This window comes from Microcebus murinus, chromosome 15 (genome assembly GCF_040939455.1).
Source record: "Microcebus murinus isolate Inina chromosome 15, M.murinus_Inina_mat1.0, whole genome shotgun sequence".
In the NCBI taxonomy this organism is placed as follows: Eukaryota; Metazoa; Chordata; class Mammalia; order Primates; family Cheirogaleidae; genus Microcebus; species Microcebus murinus.
The window spans coordinates 38,224,863-38,244,583 of NC_134118.1; the positions used below are offsets into that span (position 1 = coordinate 38,224,863).

The following is a 19,721-nucleotide window of genomic DNA, read 5'->3' on the forward strand; positions in this document are numbered from 1 at the left end:
CTCTCACTGTTGTCCTCACATGGCAGAGAGAAAGAGAGAGTGGGTATGCACATGAGTCACCTTTCTGATGTCTCTTCCTTTATTTTTTTTCTCTAAGAGACAGGGTCTCGCATTGTTTCCCAGGCTTAGAGTTTAGTGGCAAGATCATAACTTACTGCATCCTTGAACTCCTGAATCCTCCTGTGTCAGCCTCCTGAGTAGCTAGGACTGACTATAGGCAGGAGCCACCACACCTGGCAAATTTTTTAGTTTTTTTTTTTTTTGAGACAGAGTCTTGCTTTGTTGCCCAGGCTACAGTGAGTGCCATGGCGTCAGCCTAGCTCACAGCAACCTCAAACTCCTGGGCTCAAGCAATCCTTCTGCCTCAGCCTCCCAAGTGGCTGGGACTACAGGCATGCGCCACCATGCCCGGCTAATTTTTTCTATATATATTATTTGGCCAATTAATTTCTTTCTATTTATAGTAGAGACGGGGTCTCACTCTTGCTCAGGCTGGTTTCGAACTCCTGACCTCGAGCAATCCGCCCGCCTCAGCCTCCCAGAGAGCCAGGATTACAGGCGTGAGCCACCGCGCCCGGCCAATTTTTTGGTTTTTTATTTTGTAGAGATGGGTTTTTGCTATGTTGCTTAGGCTGGTTTCAAACTCTGGACCTCACCTGATCCTCCTGCTGTGACCTTAAAGTGTTGGGATTACAGGTGTAACCCACCATGCCTGGCCTAGTGTTTCTTCTTACAAGGACACTAATCCTATTGGATAAGTGTCCCACCCTTTTGACCTCAGTTAACCTTGGAGGCCATCTTAGAGGTCCCATCTCCAAATACTAATGTTAGAGCTTCAATATATTGGAAGTACTCAAACATTTAGTCCATAACAGTTATCAACAATAAAAACAGAATAACTTTTTTTACATTACTATAAGGAAGTTTACAATGTTTCATTTAATGGAAAGGATTCTGGGCCACAAAAGTTTAATAACTACTTTGCTGGATGATCAGGTACAGTAACTAATTTAGCCATCTAGTTATAATAAATTTCCTACAGTGATCTTCTATTACAAATTATTTGGTATCTTTCTTTCTTTTTTTTTTTTTTTAAGAGATAGGGTCTTGCTCTGTCACCCAGGGTGGAGTGTAGTGGTGGTATAGCCTTGAACTCCTGGGTGTAAGCAATCATCCTTCCTCAGCCTTCTGAATAGCTGGGACTATAGGCATGTGCCACCATGCCTGGCTAATTTAAAAGAAAATTTTTTTGTAAAGATAAGAGTCTTGCTATGTTGCCCAGGCTGATCTTGAATTCCTGGTCCCAAGCAATCCTCATGCCTCAGCCTCCCAAAATGCTGGGTTACAGGCATGAACCACTGTGCTTGGCCTATTTGATATCTTTTAATACACATTTTCTATAAGGTAAAAAATGACTTTAATCATTATACTTAAGTGGGGATGTATTTTCAGAGTTCGCCAGAGAATCAAAACCAATAGAGTGTGTGTTTGTGTGTGTGTATGTGAGAGAGAGAGAGAAGGGAGAGAGATGAAGAGACAGAGAGAGAGATTGACAGGGAGAGAGAGAGAGAGAGAGAGAGAGAGAAAGAGAGAGAGAGAGATTGACTTATTTTAAGGAATTAGCTTACATGATTATGGAGGCCGGCAAATCCAAAATCTGTAGGGTAGGCTGGCAGCCTGGAGACGTAGAGAAGGGTTGATGTTGCAGTTCTGCTGACTGAATTTTCTCTTTTTCTAAGATAGTCTTTTTTCTATTAAGGCCCACAATTGATTGGATGAGGCCCACATACATTGTGGAGGGACATCTGGTTTACTCAGAATCTGCTGATTTAAATGTTAATCTCATCCAAAATTATCTTCAAAGAAACATCTAGAATAACATTTGACCAAATATCTGGATACCATAGCCTAGTCTGGCTGACACATAAAGCTTACTATTATAAGGGGTAAAGTCATTAATTTATAGTTTGTCATTGATTTATGGTTTTACTACCAAACAGAAAGTATTCGTTATTCTCTCTCACTACTGTCTAATATTTGTTGCTTTGAACAATTTGAATAAGCTTGCTGTGAACATTCATGTACAAGTATTTGTATATATATTTTCATTTGTCTTGAGTATATACCTAGGAATGTAATGGCTGTGCTATGTTAACACAAAACAAACTGGGCTTATAAATGCTCATTAATTTGTTTCTTTTTTTCTTTTTCTTTTTTTTTTTTTTTGAGACAGAGTCTCACTTTGTTGCCCAGGCTACAGTGAGTGCCATGGCGTCAGCCTAGCTCACAGCAACCTCAAACTCCTGGGCTCAATCAATCCTCTGCCTCAACCTCCCAAGTAGCTGGGACTATAAGCATGCGCCACCATGCCCGGCTAATTTTTTCTATACATATTACTTGGCCAATTAATTTCTTTGTATTTATAGTAGAGATGGGGTCTCGCTCTTGTTCAGGCTGGTTTCGAACTCCTGACCTTGAGCAATCCGCCCGCCTCGGCCTCCCAGAGTGCTAGGATTACAGACGTGAGCCACCATGCCCGGCCAATTTGTTTCTTTTATGCACATTTCATATCTATTAACTGAGTTTTAGAAAAAGTTAAAAGGTTTATGTAAAGACTGGCAGATTTTTTTTGTTTTTTGGTACCAAAATATCTAATTTTATAACCTTATTTTCCTGATACTTGTGTGCCTTGGTGTATTTTTTTTTTTTTTTTTGAGACAGAGTCTTGCTTTGTTGCCCAGGCTAGAGCGAGTGCCGTGGCATCAGCCTAGCTCACAGCAACCTCAAACTCCTGGGCTCAAGCGATCCTACTGCCTCAGCTCCCCTGCACCCCCCAGTAGCTGGGACTACAGGCATGCACCACCATGGCCGGCTAATTTTTTCTATATATATATTATTTGGCCAATTAAATTTTTTCTATTTATAGTAGAGACGGGGGTCTCGCTCTTGCTCAGGCTGGTTTCGAACTCCTGACCTCGAGCAATCCGCCCGTCTTGGCCTCTGAGAGTGCTAGGATTACAGGCGTGGAGCCACAGCGCCCAGCCTGCCTTGGTGTATTTTGTGATTTATTGTAAGAGTTTACTGTGTCCTACTTAAAGAATACTTGCAAGGTAGTAAGATAGATATTTAAATATGATTAAGAAGAATTAATTCTATTGAAAGTCTGGACAATGAAAGTCTGTACTGTATACTTTTAGTGCATGTGCTCTTAGTTCACAGCCTTATCTCAGTTTCACTAGGTCTGAGTAACATCATTGTCCTTGTGGCTAACTCATCTTAATATCCAAATCTTGTAGTTTTTTAATCCTCGACTTTAGTGACTCTTACTGACATTCTATGTAATTTATCTATTCCTATTTTAAAAGACCTTTTCAGCACTGGAACGTTTCCACAGAAATCTTTAACCCCAGTGTTTTACAGCACAATCATCTATCTCCTCTTTTTCTAGTATCACCCTTTCCAGTGCCCTTCAGCCTCTTAGAGACCTTTTGTCCCTTGATCTTGCTATTTTTATCTCAGTGTGTCTTACTACATCAGCCATTGTTTACTTCCTTCCTAGCTTGGTTATTTGCTGGAACTGGTTTCTAATAAAAACTTCCTTGTGCCTTTGTCCTGTTATATCTGCTTTTGAGAATTCTAATCCTAAATAAATCTAGGTGGGCATGCACTCGGCTATACATTGGCTGTTGGGGGAAAAATCATGTAGCTGTGTATGTTGAAACTGTTATAAATTACTGCTCTTACAACTCAGCTATATTTTTAACATTGTTAGACATTCTGTTTATTTATTCCATCAGATAAAATCCCACATTTTTATACCTCTTCCTCATTCTGAGCAACAAAAGCCTCATTAAAGCTATTAGCAGGGAATTATTTCAACTTTCATCTTTTTTCCCCCAAAGGTGTATATCATAGCTCATTCTTCCTTGGTTATTTGTAGTACTGTAGTGGTGGATAGGCCTTCTTCCTGTTTATGGCTGTCCTCTTGCCATTGCTTTTGATCATATTCCTTTTTGTCTCTTCCATTGCCTCTTGTAGCTGTCTCTTCCATAATGGTCTGTTTTTTTAAATAAAATTTTTTTGGGGGCACAGGCACTCTCTTTCTTTTAAATATTGTCTATGGCTACTTTCTTGCTACAACAGCAGAGTTAAGTGTTGTGACAGAGTCTGTGTGGCCTGTAAAATCTAAAATATTTACTGTTTGGTTCTTTTTTTTTTTTTTTTTTTGGAGACAGAGTCTCACTTTGTTGCCCAGGCTAGAGTGAGTGCCGTGGCGTCAGCCTCGCTCACAGCAACCTCAAACTCCTGGGCTCAAGTGATCCTTCTGCCTCAGCCTCCCGGGTAGCTGGGACTACAGGCATGTGCCACCATGCCCGGCTAATTTTTATATATATATATCAGTTGGCCAATTAATTTCTTTCTATTAATAGTAGAGACGGGGTCTCGCTCTTGCTCAGGCTGGTTTCGAACTCCTGACCTTGAGCAATCCGCCCGCCTCGGCCTCCCAAGAGCTAGGATTACAGGCGTGAGCCACAGCGCCCGGCCGACTGTTTGGTTCTTTATGGAGAAGTTTTCTAACTCCTATGCTAAATAAATGCTAGAAGGTTTTTTTTCCTTGACTGTTTTAAATCTCCTCTCCTTCTTATATATTATTTCAGAGTTAGATAAAACTATACGTCTTTGTGATGTACTTTGTGGCACTTTGGGTTATATTTGTTATTTTCTTGAATGTGTAATGTATTTTCTTAACATTTACTTGAGTATAAAATTATTTGACTCAATGTAGGTTGCACTGAGTTTTGCCAGTATCATTTTTATTTTTAATGGTTTTATTGTGCCAGCCTGAGCAAGAGTGAGACCTTGTCTCTACTACCAATAGAAAAATTAGCTGGGCATGGTGGTGCGTGCTTACTTGGGAGACTGAGGCAGGAGGATAGCTTGAGCTCAGGAGGTTGAGGTTGATGCCACAGCACTCTAGCCTGGGCGATAGAGCAAGACTCTGTCTCAAAAAAAAAAAGCTTTATTGTGGTATAATTAACACACAATAAACTGCATGTTTAAAGTGAGCAGTTTGTTAACTTTTGACATATGTATAAACCTGTGAAACCATCACCACAAACAAGATAATGACAAATCTGTCATTGACAGAAGTTTTCTCGTGCCCCTTTGTAATTCCTCCTTTCTGTTGATCCCCAGGCTGACACTGATCTCCTTATTGTCACTAGAGATTAATTTGGATTTTCTAAAATTTTGCATAAATGGAATCATGCAACATGCATTTTTGTTTTCTTTCATTCAGCACAGATTATTTTCAGATTTACCCATTTTGTTGTATTTAAAAAAATTTTTTATTTTGATATTTTTGAGACAGAATCTCACTGTTGTCCCAGCTAGAGTACAGTAGTGTCATTGTAGCTTACTACAATCTCAAACTCCTTGAACTCAAGAGATCCTCTTTCCTCAGCCTCCCAGTAGCTAGGATTACAGATACAAGCCACCATGCCTGACTAATTGAGATTAACATTTAAATTGGTGGACTTAGAGCAAAATATATTACCTACCATAATGTGGGTAGACTTCATCCAATTAGTTGAAGGCCTTAGTAAAATGAAGACTGACATGCTGCAAGCAAGAAGGAATTTTTCCTGCAGACTACCTTTGTACCAGGACTGTAGATCTTCCCTAGATTTCTAGCCTTGTGGTCTACCCTGAAGATTTGGAACTTAACAAAATCTCTATAATTGCATGAGCAAATATCTAAGCACTGTCTTAAATGAAGAAAATTGGAGGGAGATGGTCTTTACCGATACAAGATAATATAGGAATGCCGAAAACTGTCTGTAGCATTTTCAAATTACGAGTGGCAATTTAATTTCCATCAAATGTTAGAAATTTTCATATTCAGTTGTTAAATAAAATTTTTCTCTACCATGAAATCGTTTAAACGTTATCTCTGATATTGAACTTAGATCACCATTTCGCAGCACCTTAGAAGTGATTATGTTTTCTGATTCACTGTCAGACTCATCATATGCCTTGCTTAAATTGTGAATTTTAATTTTTGAAGTCTACTTTCATGAGTGTCAGTTTTAATTTCTGTGAACAGATTGAAATGATGTTACTATTCAAATTATTCTTTTGGGTGTTCCTATCATCTGAATTATATTTTCTTCATTGAAAATGTTGTACTGTGGACATCATAGTATATTCCATTTCAAAAAATGTATATATGAAATTTCTGTATACATTTCTTTAAATATGTAATTATAGTAAAGCAGATTGCATGAAAGTATTCCCAAATTTCAGTATTATTTCTCATGGGTTACTTTTATTATCTTTCTTATACTTTTCTCTGTTTCTAGATAGAGAAGTGTACATGTATTTGTAAATTTTTTGTGACTAGAAAAACACATAAATTTCATTGAATTACTACATGATTTTTTTCCCCCTCTAATGTGCAAAGTTTTTTTTTGCGTTAAATAGGATCTAAACTTTGGTCAAAAAGCAAAGTAGGCCCATGTAACTTTTACAAAATTTACTACTTATGTTTAGCAGGTAAACTAACTAGATTCTGTTTTGGTCAGAAATGTTCAACATTTAAAAAGTTATTGGAGGATAAATATTAGGTAAATAGATGCAATTCAAGTTATTTTAATCTTCTCACTATTAATCCTAATAAAACATTATTTGAAAACACTTAGTGGTATCTAGAGTTTCTCTTTTGATGAAATCATTGTGATTTTAACCAAATATATTTGTTAATTTAAGCTATAGCAAGCAATTTTGATATTTTGTAATATCTTAATGTACTGTGGTTTTTAAATCAGTATTAAATTTATATTAGTGTTACTTTTATAAACAATTTAATTTTTATTTTGCTTAATTTACATAATTGAAGAAAAGAACATATTAGTGTTGTCTTAATAATGATTGATAGTTATAGTTTTTATATTAAGATTTGAATTAAAAATGCTAATTTCTGATGTCTCATTTTATGAAATTACAATGAGATATGGATGTAGATGCTTTTAATTTATATTTTAAAAGGAATCAAACTTTTTTATATATTTCTTTTCTGTTAATCACTAGAGGTTGAAGAACTTTCCTTTTTGCTTACAATTCTTTCACTTGGTTATTGAATATTAAAATTTTGATCTAGGAGGATACTGGCAATCTTAATTTTTATGACTAATTATAAGAATTTCTGACTATTTTATGTTCTAAATGTTTATGAGAAAGGAAATGGTATAATGAACCAATTGAATATTGCTTTCATTGTAATTTTTTTTTTTTTTTTTGGGGGAGACAGATTGTCACTCTGTTGACCAGGCTGGAGTTCAGTGGCGTCATAATTCACTGCAATTTCAAACTCCTGAGCTTAAGCAACCCTCCCACCTAGGCCTCTTGAGTAGCTGGGACTAGGGGTGTGCCCCACCATGCTGGGTTGAGTTTTATATTTTTTGTAGAGATGAGTCTTACCATGTGGCTAATACTGGTCTTGAACTCCTGGTCTCAAGCAGTCCTCTTTCCTTGGTCTTTCAAATTGCCAGGTTTATAGGTGTGAGTACCTTACCCAGCCTGAATATCACCTTCATTATACTTTGCTTATACTCAAATCAAAAGGCCCTTAGAGATTTTTTAAAATCAAATTAGATTATTATTTAATTTTAAATAATTGAATGTGTAATTTATTTTTAGGGATCATTCGGTTTTAAATCTTTTTACTTTTGTACTTATTTCTGACTGTCATTAAATTACTAGCCTGTTCTCTTGTTTTTCATGGTGATAATTATTTACAAATTTTAATATGTGCTACCACTAAACAATGCTTTCTTTGTGTTTTCTATAACAAAAAAAAGTTGGTAACTACTAAAGGACATTGGTAAGCCTGTAGCAGAGGAAAAATAGTGTCTCAAAGTCATTACAAGTTAAATATGAATATATGCACGGAAAAATCACCTTATTTCCTGCATTCCAATTTCTTTTCATTTCTTAGTTTTCATTAAAAGGAACTCTGGCCAGACATAAGTAGGTTTTCAAATATCAGAAATGCACATTAAATTCACTTATTTTTTACCTGAAATAGGTTTATAATAATATGAAATAATATGTATCTTAAGTCTTTATTTTTGAAAATTATACTCAGAATAGTTTGTTTTTAATTTTTATTAATTCAGTGTTATCTACAAACTTCTGGCATCGAAAAGCGAAGGAATCAGAGTACAAGCTCTTAAGGCAATGGGCTATTTTTTAAAACATCTGGCCCCAAAGTGAGTATACATGAAATCTAAAATGGACTGTTATATTTTGCTAATTTTTAATCAACACTGGAATAACATTTTTGTTCTGTAGTCTCTGTAGTCTGTCTTTTATTTTTATTCATAAAATGCTGTATGAACTTTATCCCCATAGTACATATTTTAAAAATAAAGTTGAATGGGAATATTGGGTTTGTTTTACATGAAAATTATTTAAATTATTCATATATTTTGTGTTAATTATGAGAATTAGTTTGGATAAATTGAATTCTAGAAACTAAGGAGACTTCGTTTCAGGTAACTTGCATCATTATTTGCTTTATCTGTACTACAAAGTTGATACAGTATCCTTGATGTTGTCCCATGGTGTATTCTGCTGTATACCTAACTAACAACTGAAACTCCCATGCATGTTTTCTTAGATGAATGCAGACATTCATGTTCTACCTAGGAGTAGTTAATTATAAAAATTAAAAATTTGAGGGGTAGAACAAGTGTTGATAAACTATAGTTTTTAGGAATCCAGCTGGCCACCTGTAAAGTTTATTGGAACACAGCTACAATAATTTATTATATTTGTGTATTATCCATGGCTGCTTTCATGATTTAAGGGGAGTGTTGAGTTGTGACAGAGATCATATGGTCCACAAACCCTAAAATATTTATTGTCTAGCTATTTGTAGCAAAAGTTTGCTGACCCCAAGGGTAGAACTAAAGTTTGTGATCTTTCAGTTTCTAAATTTGTGATTGGAAGGTTATTTTTGCATATATTTTTCCACAGTATTCATTTTCTTAAATTATTTTACATTTCTTATACCTTTTCCTCCACATTGCTTTTCTATTTTACTGCTTACTGTGCTTTAGATGATTATCCCCAGTAGAACTTACCTCAGTGCTGGCAGATAGTAGCAACTAGTTAAATAAATAATTGCTCTGAATATTTTGGTAGAGGTATTTGTTGTGCTGTGACATAGCCAATTTTGTTTGTTAAAATCTTTAGCTTTGCTTATATTGTAGTTATTAGCATTTCTATTTTAAAAAGTTTTAGATCAAAGAAAATTGAGAGAGTAATTGAGGTGGAATTTGTTTGTAATGTGAAAAAAAAGTTTTGTGTTTCATTTGTCCAGCATGCATACTAAGTTGTGTGTAGTAAAACTCTGCGTTTGATGATTTCTTTATGTGTAATTACAGGAGGAAAGCTGAAGTCATGCTTGGGCATGGATTGTTTTCATTGCTAGCTGAAAGACTCATGCTTCAGACAAATTTAATCACGATGACCACATATAATGTTCTGTTTGAGGTAGGAATGTAGTTAGAATTTACTCTTATTAATTTCTTATTATAAAAGTGCTTGTTGACAGTGTCTAGATAAAATAAAACTATTTAGATTTATAATGTACAGTTTTGAAATTATATAAAGGAGATATGGCTAAATTTTTAGAAATCAGTTATTAATCTGTGAGTTAATAAACTAGTTATTTCTACTGAAGTATTTCCTCCATTGTATTGACTTTTTGATGTCTCATTTTATAATTTAGTAAAAATGAAGTTATAATGTTGAAGTTGTTTTGTTTTTGTTTTGTGAGACAGTCTAGCTCTGTCACCTGGCTAGAGTGCAGTAATGTCATCATAGCTTACTGCACCTCCAAACTCCTGGGCTCAAGTAATCCTCCTGTCTCAGCCTCCCAAGTAGCTGGGAATACAGGCACATGCCACCATTCCTGGGTAATTTTTGTATTGTTTGTAGAGATGGGGTCTCACTTTTGCTCAGGCTGGTCTTGAACTCCTGGCCTCAATCATTCCTCTTGTCTTGGCCTCCTAGAGTGTTAAGATTACAGGCATGAGCCACCAAGCCCATCTAGTGAAGTTATTTTATATGTATTAAATATTTAGTATGAAAATATTGCACTGTTTGATTAATATTGTACTTAGAGTTCATTAATAGTGACGATAATATAGTGATTTTCTAATGCTATCTATTGTTTTACTTCTGTAGATTCTTATAGAACAGATTGGTACTCAGGTGGTACATAAACAGCATCCAGATCCTGATTCTTCAGTAAAGATACAAAACCCTCGTATGTATTTTATATAGTTTAATAAAAACTACCTTTTGCTACTTAAAAAGAAAGTCACTGTGAAAAACCTATTGTTGATATTGTTGAAACAGATTGTTAGATGAATATTTCATTAATGATAAAGATATTGTACTAGTTTTCTTTGTGTTTTATGTTGACTATAACCTTGAATTGACATTAACTTATGTGGAAATGCCTTATATAAAGGTTTCGAAGAATTATATGCATAAGCTCTTGATATAATGTATGTTCAGAACTTCAGCAAAATTTTGATTGCACTATTTAGCAATGTCAGGCTAATTTACTTGAGCTGTGGAAATAGCTTTCATCTTAAGCTACTGTCAGTATAAGAATACCAAGTTTGGAATAGAAAAATATCTGTATTTTTTATGAAGATAGTCTTGTTAAACAGTCTTTTATTTTGATATTTAGAATTTTTAACCACTTGTAGAAAGTGTACCTTTTTTTATCTTGCTTTATAAGATCATGTCATTAAAATACCTGGTTTGTAGAGTTTTGAAATTTACTTTTTATGTTTAGTGAGGTGTGTTTGTGTGTGTGGTACTCTACTTCAGTGCTAATTTTAAAAACATGTGACTTTGAAGTTTAATTTTCCTCGGCTTTCAGAGAGAAATGATGTCATTTTGAGAGTGAAGAGAAAATCTTGAATTTATAAATATTATATATATTAATATACATATGATATATGTTATGTGGTTATAGGGAAGATGACTTACTCATGTAAGAATTTTACAATATATTATTGTCTCAGTTTATTTTGTGCTGCTATAATAGAATAATTGAGATTTGGTAATTTATAAAGAATAGCAATTTATTTTCTCACATTTCTGGGGGTTGGGAACTCCAAAGTCAAGGTCCCCAAGTTTGGTCTGGTAAGGGATGCTCTCTGCTTCCAAGGAAGGCTGACGGGCAAGCTATAGCTAGTTAAATGTTTTGTAAAGCCTCTTTTATAAGGACCTTAATTCCATTAATGAGGGAGAAACCCTCCTGTCTTAATCAGCCCATAAAGACCCCACCTCTTAATAATATCACATTGGCAACACCTGAATTTTGGAGGGAAAACATTCAAACCATAGCAGTTACCTTATCAAATACCTTATATACTAGCTCAGAGAAGACAGGTAGTTAGTATAGTGATTAAAAATATAGGCTGCCTGGGTTGAGCTCTTGGTTTTATGTCTTACTAGTTGTGTGACTTTGGGTATATTACTGTTTTAAAAATTTCAGAATATTATAGGGGTACAAACATTTTGGTTACGTGAATTGCTTTTGTACCATTTGAGTCAAAGTTATAAATGTGCCCATCACCCAGATAGTGTGCATTGTACCTTTTATGTGTGCATTCACCCAACCCGACCTCTCCCCTACCACCTGCTCTATTTCTGATGAATGTTATTTCCATATGTGCACATAAATGTTGATCGATTAATTCCAATTTAATGGCGAGTACATGTGGTATTTGTTTTTCCATTCTTGTGATACTTTACTTAGAAGAATGGTCTACAGATTAATACAAGAGGTATTAGTTTCCCATTTTTATGATTGAGTAGTTCCCCATGGTATACATACACCACATTTTATTAATGTACTCATGGATTGATGGGCAGGTGGTTACTTCCGCATCTTTGCAATTGTGAATTGTGCTGCTATAAACATTCAAGTGCAGGTGTCTTTTTTATAGAATGTCTTTTTTTCCATTGAGTAAATACCTAGTAGTGGGATTGCTGGATCAAATGGTAGTTCTACTTTTAGTTAATAGCTGTATTTTCTTTAGTGCTGTCTAATAATATATCTTCAAAATTCGTGGCAGTTATTATCATCTCGTTATTATGATTATCAACGTCATTGTAATCATTGTTTAGGTAGAGAACTTTTCAATTTATCATTAGAGGAAGTCAGAAATTGCTCCCAAAATATCATTAAGTATATGACAAGGTATCTTCATTTTTACTATTTTGAACTCATTGCTTCAGAGTCCCCAATATCCTTGGCATAAGGCTGGTTTAGAATTTCTTAATTTTTAATTGGGCAAAAACTTTGACATTTAATTTCAAATTCAGAGGTATAGCTGTTTTTTGTTTCTTATAACATCCTGGATGAAGCACATATTTTAAAAGGATTTTTTTCCTTAAGCTAAGTTCTGAAAATTTAGATGGCTTTATACTAAGACCATTATAGTAGCAATTTTATTAACATTTGCTGCGGGGATGGGGATACTGAACATGTTTTAATTTCCTTTGGGTTTTTTGTCTCTAATTTTACTTCGAAATTATGGAAACAAATCTTTATAGCCTTTAAAGTTCACTGTAATAAAGGAAAGGCTATATGCATATCATAAAGTGTGTTAAGGAATCTGAGAACTTATTCCCCTTTTTCTGAGATTTCAGTCATAGAGTTTTTGATTTGTGTGTTTTTAAGATCAACTTTACTATTTCACAGAGGTTAAAGAAAATTACCACTTTTACCATCATTCAATTCATTTATAATCTAAATTGTTTTGTTTTAACCTTTTAAAATTCAGCCTTAAATTTCAGCACATTCAAATAATGAAATAAAATCTTTTTTGTTTATAAATGCTTTTCAATGAATTTATGTTCTTTTCTGTAGATGATACCTTTATAACACAGAAGAGGATGTTTTCAGTAGACATTTGTTCAGGGAAACTGAAGAAATTGCAGTATATTGATGACCTTCTAATCATGAATTGTTATATTTAGTTTTTACTTATTTATAAACTATCTTACAGAGATACTAAAAGTAATTGCGACCCTACTTCGAAATTCTCCCCAGTGCCCAGAGAGCATGGAGGTTCGCAGAGCCTTTCTTTCTGACATGATTAAACTTTTTAATAACAGTAGAGAAAACAGGAGGTAAGCTGGATCAGAAAGCATTTATTTACAGTGTCTAAGTCTATTATATAAACCTATTTTGTGTTAGGAAAATTGCTTAAAAAATACTGTGTAATGATTTTTCCATATGTTTTTTTCATTAAGGGTATGTTAAAATAATGTTCCATATAAATTAAAGATTTTAGTACTACATTGTTGAACTGTTTGAATATATACATAAATGTGGGGTTTTGGTGGTTTATTTTATTGTAAACCTTTATATTTTAGAATTTTTTCAGATGATAGTATTTTTCTAATAATTCATTACCCTCTTATAATTTTCAGGAGTTTATTACAATGCTCTGTGTGGCAAGAGTGGATGCTTTCTCTTTGCTATTTTAATCCTAAGAATTCAGATGAGCAAAAGATAACAGAAATGGTGTATGCCATATTCAGAATCCTACTTTACCATGCAATCAAATATGAGTGGGGTGGCTGGCGTGTGTGGGTAGACACTTTATCAATCACACATTCAAAGGTAAGTTTCTTTATGAAAGTATAATTTAGAATTTTAAGTCTCTATAATTTTGCATTTTCCTCATTTAAAAAATTTCATATGGTTAAAATCAAGAAAAAAAGGCAAGTTATTCTCTGAAAGTACAATAAAATGAAGAAGGAATCAAAAGAAATATAAAGTATTCCCAGATTATTCAGAATCGAATTAATATTTTCAAATGTTAGTTTTATATGTGCTTAATAAAGTCAAACCTCATGCCACAGCATGAAGGAATTTATGTTTTGAAGTAAGCCATGTTCACAGAAATGGATCTCTGAATTTTTTAGTAGTTAGAAGTTCTTGAACACAAGGTGGCGCACTATATTCAAAGATGAGAAGTTGTTTTAGTAATGTAAGGTGGTAAAGTAAACAGAAAAGTACTGGCTGATATTACAGGCAGTTAAAAAATGAGTTTGGAAGAATCTACTAGTCTGTTTTTCTTTTTTTTAAACTTAAGCCAGTATAAGTTATTTATGTATAGCTTTTGTTTATTATTTATGAAATATTCTAGGCATACAAAAAGGGATAAAAAATGATGTACCTATCATTGTTTATGCAATTGGGTTCCCATCCCCAATTGCTTTGTCTACCATTCTTCACTCTACCCTCTACCCTACTAACCTTAATTTGGTATTATCATTTCTGTCTTCCCTGTGCCTTTACTACATATATAACTCTAAACAATCAAGAATTATATTTTTTATGTTTAAACTTAAGATAAATGCTATCATACTAAATGCATTTTTCTGCAGATTTCTGTTTTTAGTTACTATTATTTGAAATTCATCTACATTGACCCATGTAGTTATGTTCATTTTCTTAGTTGTATTCTATTCCATGATATTACTTTATCCATTTATCAATTAATGACCATTTTTGTACATGTCTCACGTGTATTTAAGAGTTTCTCTGTATATATGCCTAGAAGTGGAATTGGTGACTTGTAAGGTGCAAATTTTGAACTTTACAAGGTAGTGCAAATTTTTTTCCAAAGTAGTGTATCAGTTTATCTTTTCACCTGCAGTGTATTTAATACTCATTGCTTCATATCACCTAATCACTTGGTATGGCTGGAGTTTAAAACTTTGCCAATTTGATGAATTTTAAATGTTTTATCACCATAATCTTAATCTGCATTTTCTTGTTTTATGGGAAGTATTTGTATATTCTTTTTCTTAATCCTTGGCTAGCTGTATTGGTTATGAATATCTTCTGGCTTATCTATTTATTTTTAGAGTTTTATATTTGTGCCTTCTCAGGAAATTTTACATTTTGGATAATTAATGCAGCAAAATTTATTAGTTTCATTTATGGTCTATGCTTTTTGCATTTTGTTTAAGAACTTTTTCCTTATTCAGAAGGAATATTGTATAATTATATAATTACTTATGTAATTGTGAACTGACTAGAAGGAATAAAGAACAAAAATGATACATTTAGTACATATTTAAGTGTTTTATTGACTATCAAAGTGATTATTCTAGAATATTTTGCTAATCTCTAAGAATGTATTGCTATTTCCTAATTACATATTTTTAGGTGTTTGAATAGTCCCCTTTTTTAAAGGTATTTGAATGTAGCTAAGAATTATTTATTCTGCCTTCTCTTTCCTCAGTGAGCAAAATGTGTGCTTCTATTGTAAGGGCTTATAAGGATAGTTTAGGTTTGAGGAACCACCCTATGAATATATGTTTGAGTAAAATCCAGTGGTAATTAAGAGAAAGATCTGATTTTATAAAATGGCTTTGTTTTAGTCAGTATAATTTTGAGGCTTATCAGTTTTGTCTAAAGCATAGTTTAGCTAACCATGGTCTAAGGGCCAAATCTGGCTTGATTTGTTTCTCTAAATAAAATTTTACAGAAACATAGCCTCTCCTATTCATTTATATATTATATATGGCTATTTTCACACTACAAGGATAAAGTTGAGTATTTGCTCTGGCAACTACATGGCCCCCAAAGCCTAAAATATTTACTGTTTGGACCTTTACAGGAACTGTTTACCACCCCATGTCTAACTTGCTTTAGTTTGTGCTGATGCTCAGCTATTCTGCTATCTAATGCGGTGGGCTGCTGCAATCTGGACTGATTTTCTGCTAATTCCATTTTTCCCTTTACAAAAGATTATGAGAAAAATAGGGTTAAATTTAGGCCTCGTATACATTTGAAGTAGATTTCACAGATATTTGGGGAAGATGCTAGGTTAGGGAAGTGCCAAGTTTAAAGAACTTTTTTCAGATTTTCTAATGAGTGTATGTCAGTTCACTTTAGTTTTTTCAAGTCCTTAGGAAGGATGGCTAGAGGAATATAACCTTTAGAGTAATAGTTGTTAAAGTGTAGCCTGAAGACCTTGGGAGCTCATGAAGGGGGCCATCATGAGTCTATGAGGTCCTCCTTTCCTACTGCATATCTACAAGGGCTGTCTGGAAAGTATCCAGTCTTTGTATCCATGTATCTATTATATCCATGACTGGATTGAGAGTGGGTTTTCTTCATGTACTTTAACCAGACCAATATATGCAACATATTGAAAAGGAAATATAAGAAAACAACACATATTGAAAACACAGTTGCTTTCAAAGCAACTGTCTTTTATGAAGCCAGACATTAAAGAGATTTGCAAAAATGTGCAATAATAGCATTCTTATTATTATTATTTGGTCCTGAGACCAAAAAGTTTAAGAACTGCTGCCTTAGAAAGTCATGGGGTATTTAGGACCAATAGCCTTGTCTTTTTGAGTTCCCTATCTACAAAATAAAGGAGTTGGGCTAGGTAATAATATCTCAAGTGCTTTGAGGTTTTGAACATTTATGACTAAATATTTATATCTGGTTATCAATCCATTGTAAGTAATGAAAGACCATGGACTTCGGAGATAGGATAGTCCTGGGTTTGAATCCTGATTTATAGGACTTATTAGCTACAAAGGTCAGGCAATTTTAAAAACTTTTTTTCAACCATCAATATCTAAGCTAGAAAGAAAGGGCAAATGCAGTTTTTTATTTATATAAAATTTATATTTATATAAATATACAAATGGGTGTATGAATCCATACCCACACATATGCACATATATATGGCATATTGTTTTAAAATGAAGAATTATATCTAAAATAATTTTCTTAACATATGTGCTATGAAATATTATAAAGCAAGAATTCTAACTATGCTATCCAATTTAAGAACATGCTATCTGGTCCTTCCTATCTAATCCCATCCCTCCTTACCCCAAATGTAGTCACTATTTTGAATTTTGTGTTTATAATTCCCTTCTTTATAAAAAGTTAAAAAATGTATTCTTAAGCAATATATTATCTAATTTTGCCTCTTAAAAATTTTATAAGAATGACATTAAGATGTGTGGACTATTCTTTTACTTATTTTTTTCTCCATCAAACCTTTTGTTTCCAAGTTCTTTATTATTGTAAGTATGTATTTTTAGTTAATTCATTTTTACTGCTGTGAATAACTCAGGTGCTCAGAGAGAAAGGTTTCAATAGAACTGTGATTTTCAAACTTCTTATAACTGATCCACAGTATGAAAATTATTGTGATTGGGTATGTGTGTATACACACATATGCACTCACACGTTCACACATACACACACACAACCCAGAAACAGTGGTTCCATGAGACAATATTTACCCTCATTAAACTTTAGGTGTAGTCATACACTCTGATGTTTTCTATTCTTTTTCATTTAAAAAATTCTGATAATGCCCCGCAATTAGTTGATTCCATGATGTACCAGCTGAATTAGCCTCAATTTGAAAAAGCACTGCTCTAGCAAATATAACTGGGAGTAGAATTTCTAAGTCCTAAGTAATATTTGATCCTTTAACCCTTGATACTGTTAGACATCCTATTTTTGCATGATTTTGTCTTTCACCTTAATTTTCTATGAATTTTTTCTTTTTCTTCATCATTTGTAGTTCTTTTTACACACCCAGATTACTCCTAGTCTGGATATTTCTAGTAGTCTTTAGTACTAAGTATTATTTTCTTATGGGTTTATTAAGCTAAGAAATAACATACGATCTTGCTCTCCTCTATAAACACTTTGCTCTAACCTTCTTAGAAAGGCAAATATATTTTTGACGAAATAATTTCCACCTCATTTTTTATTGTTCCCCCTGAAAAACGTATTTCTTACCTCGTCTTCCACTACTTTACTTGACAGAAATCACCACTCTGTATAGTTCCAGTTCTTTTCAAATCTATCATGTTTTGTTAAATCTTCTATTTTGTTTATTCTTGTGATCCTTTATATTTTTCAGGACCTAACAGCTAAATCACCTCTATACGATGGTTTTTCTTGCTCTCAGATCATGTCAGTTTGTATGCATTCACAGCACTTAATTTTGTCTTGGTGTCTAAGTCGCTCTGTCCACTCCCACCTCCCTCAGCCTCCAACTAACCAATCAGTCCCTTCCACCTTGCACCCTGGCTATTGATACTGATTCTGGGTACCTGGTGTAGTCTGTGTCCTTTATCACTGCCTGGCTAACTCACTCCCTCTGCTTGCCTGTTTCTTTTTCTTTCTTAACCATTACTTCCTTCCATCCTTCTCTTTCTCTTTTCTCTCCACCTCTCCACCCATTCTATTCCCTTTGCATTCTGCTTTCCTCAACATATTTCTCTTTTTCTCTGTCTGTTCTTCTCTCAGTGAATCTGCATCTGTTTTGTCTGTGCTTGCTCTGTCTCCCATCTATCTGTTGGTTGGTCAGACACTTGGTTGATCTCTTTCAGTCATTCTCAGTCATTCTGTGTCTAGGTCTCACTCCAGTTGCCCAGTTCTTTTCTTCCCCTTTCCATCTTTATCTTTCTTCCTTTTGAAATTCCTTTCTACTCCTCCCTTTTGTTCTTTCTATCTTCTGTTTGAGTACTTTCTAGTTACTATGAAAGATTAGATGAATCGGAACAGATCCTATTGTGAAAGAAGTTACTGTCTAATATGAGAGATAATATATTTACAAAATAACTAAAATACAAAATTGGAAGCAGTATGGCTGCAGGAGGGATATATACATAGTGAAAGGAGAGACAACTTCTACCTGAAGGTATCTGAGAAGTTTAGGGAACAGATGTCATTGACTACAACCTTGAATAAGTAAGATTTGGCCATATAGAGATTAGGATGGCAGCAGTCAGTGGTAGACTAATTGGCATAAGCCAAGACACAAGATGGTGTCATTGAGGGAAAAGTGTGGTAAATTATTTTGTTTCCTTGGGGGTGTGTGGCCTATATGAAGAAATGCAGTAATGTGTAATGTACCAAATGTGGACTGACATTTAATCATGTATAATCCTGTAATGTCTCTCATATTTTTGGTTAAAAGTTGGTTCTCCTCTTGTGTTTTATCTTGGCTGCTAAATTGTAAGCTCTTATCAGTTGAGATGAAAGATTTTACATTTGTTTATATCTCCCATATAAGTATGCATAGTGCTGAGTACTTGGCAGTTGCACATTAAACATTTTTCTCAAGAAAGAGAAGGAAGACCTATATCATCATTATTTAGAGCTGTTTGGTTCAATTGTCATGTGGCACCATGCTACTCTGTGTGTGCCTCAGTGCCTCAGTCTTCTCTCGTCAGTGAAATAGCTCAGTAGCTGTCCATTAAAGCACCTATGCCACAATCAGTCTTAGTATAATTTGGGGATCACCTCATCAGAATAGCCTGGGCTGTGTATTTTATTACAGTTTTATGAGCCTCACCTCAGAATCTTTACCGTGTGGGAAAGTTCCAGGAAAGCTGTATTTTAGAATAAGCTCTAAGCATTCTAAACTTTGAACACTTTTCTGAGTATACAGGGAATTTTTTTGTGTGAATTTTCATAAAATTTCCCCCTCCCTACCTTTATACTATGCTTACAACAGAATATACTGTACTCTTTAGAAAGCATCATAGAAATGGGGGATTCTAAATAAATATGTACCCTAGTTTATGACTCCTTAACATATTTCTTTTATTAAAAA

The 19,721-nt window shown here is 34.0% G+C and overlaps 1 protein-coding gene across 9 annotated transcripts in view; it reads left to right on the top strand.

Annotated features, from left to right (window-relative positions):
- Positions 1 to 19,721, top strand: part of LRBA (LPS responsive beige-like anchor protein) — a 635,991-nt gene that overhangs the window by 126,552 nt on the left and 489,718 nt on the right. For all 9 annotated transcript variants that reach the window (XM_076010592.1, XM_076010588.1, XM_076010587.1 and 6 more), the window contains exons 18-22: positions 8,178 to 8,270; positions 9,450 to 9,558; positions 10,255 to 10,336; positions 13,104 to 13,227; positions 13,531 to 13,723. In XM_076010592.1, coding sequence (XP_075866707.1) covers positions 8,178 to 8,270; positions 9,450 to 9,558; positions 10,255 to 10,336; positions 13,104 to 13,227; positions 13,531 to 13,723 — 601 coding nt within the window. The remainder of the gene's footprint in view (positions 1 to 8,177; positions 8,271 to 9,449; positions 9,559 to 10,254; positions 10,337 to 13,103; positions 13,228 to 13,530; positions 13,724 to 19,721) is intronic.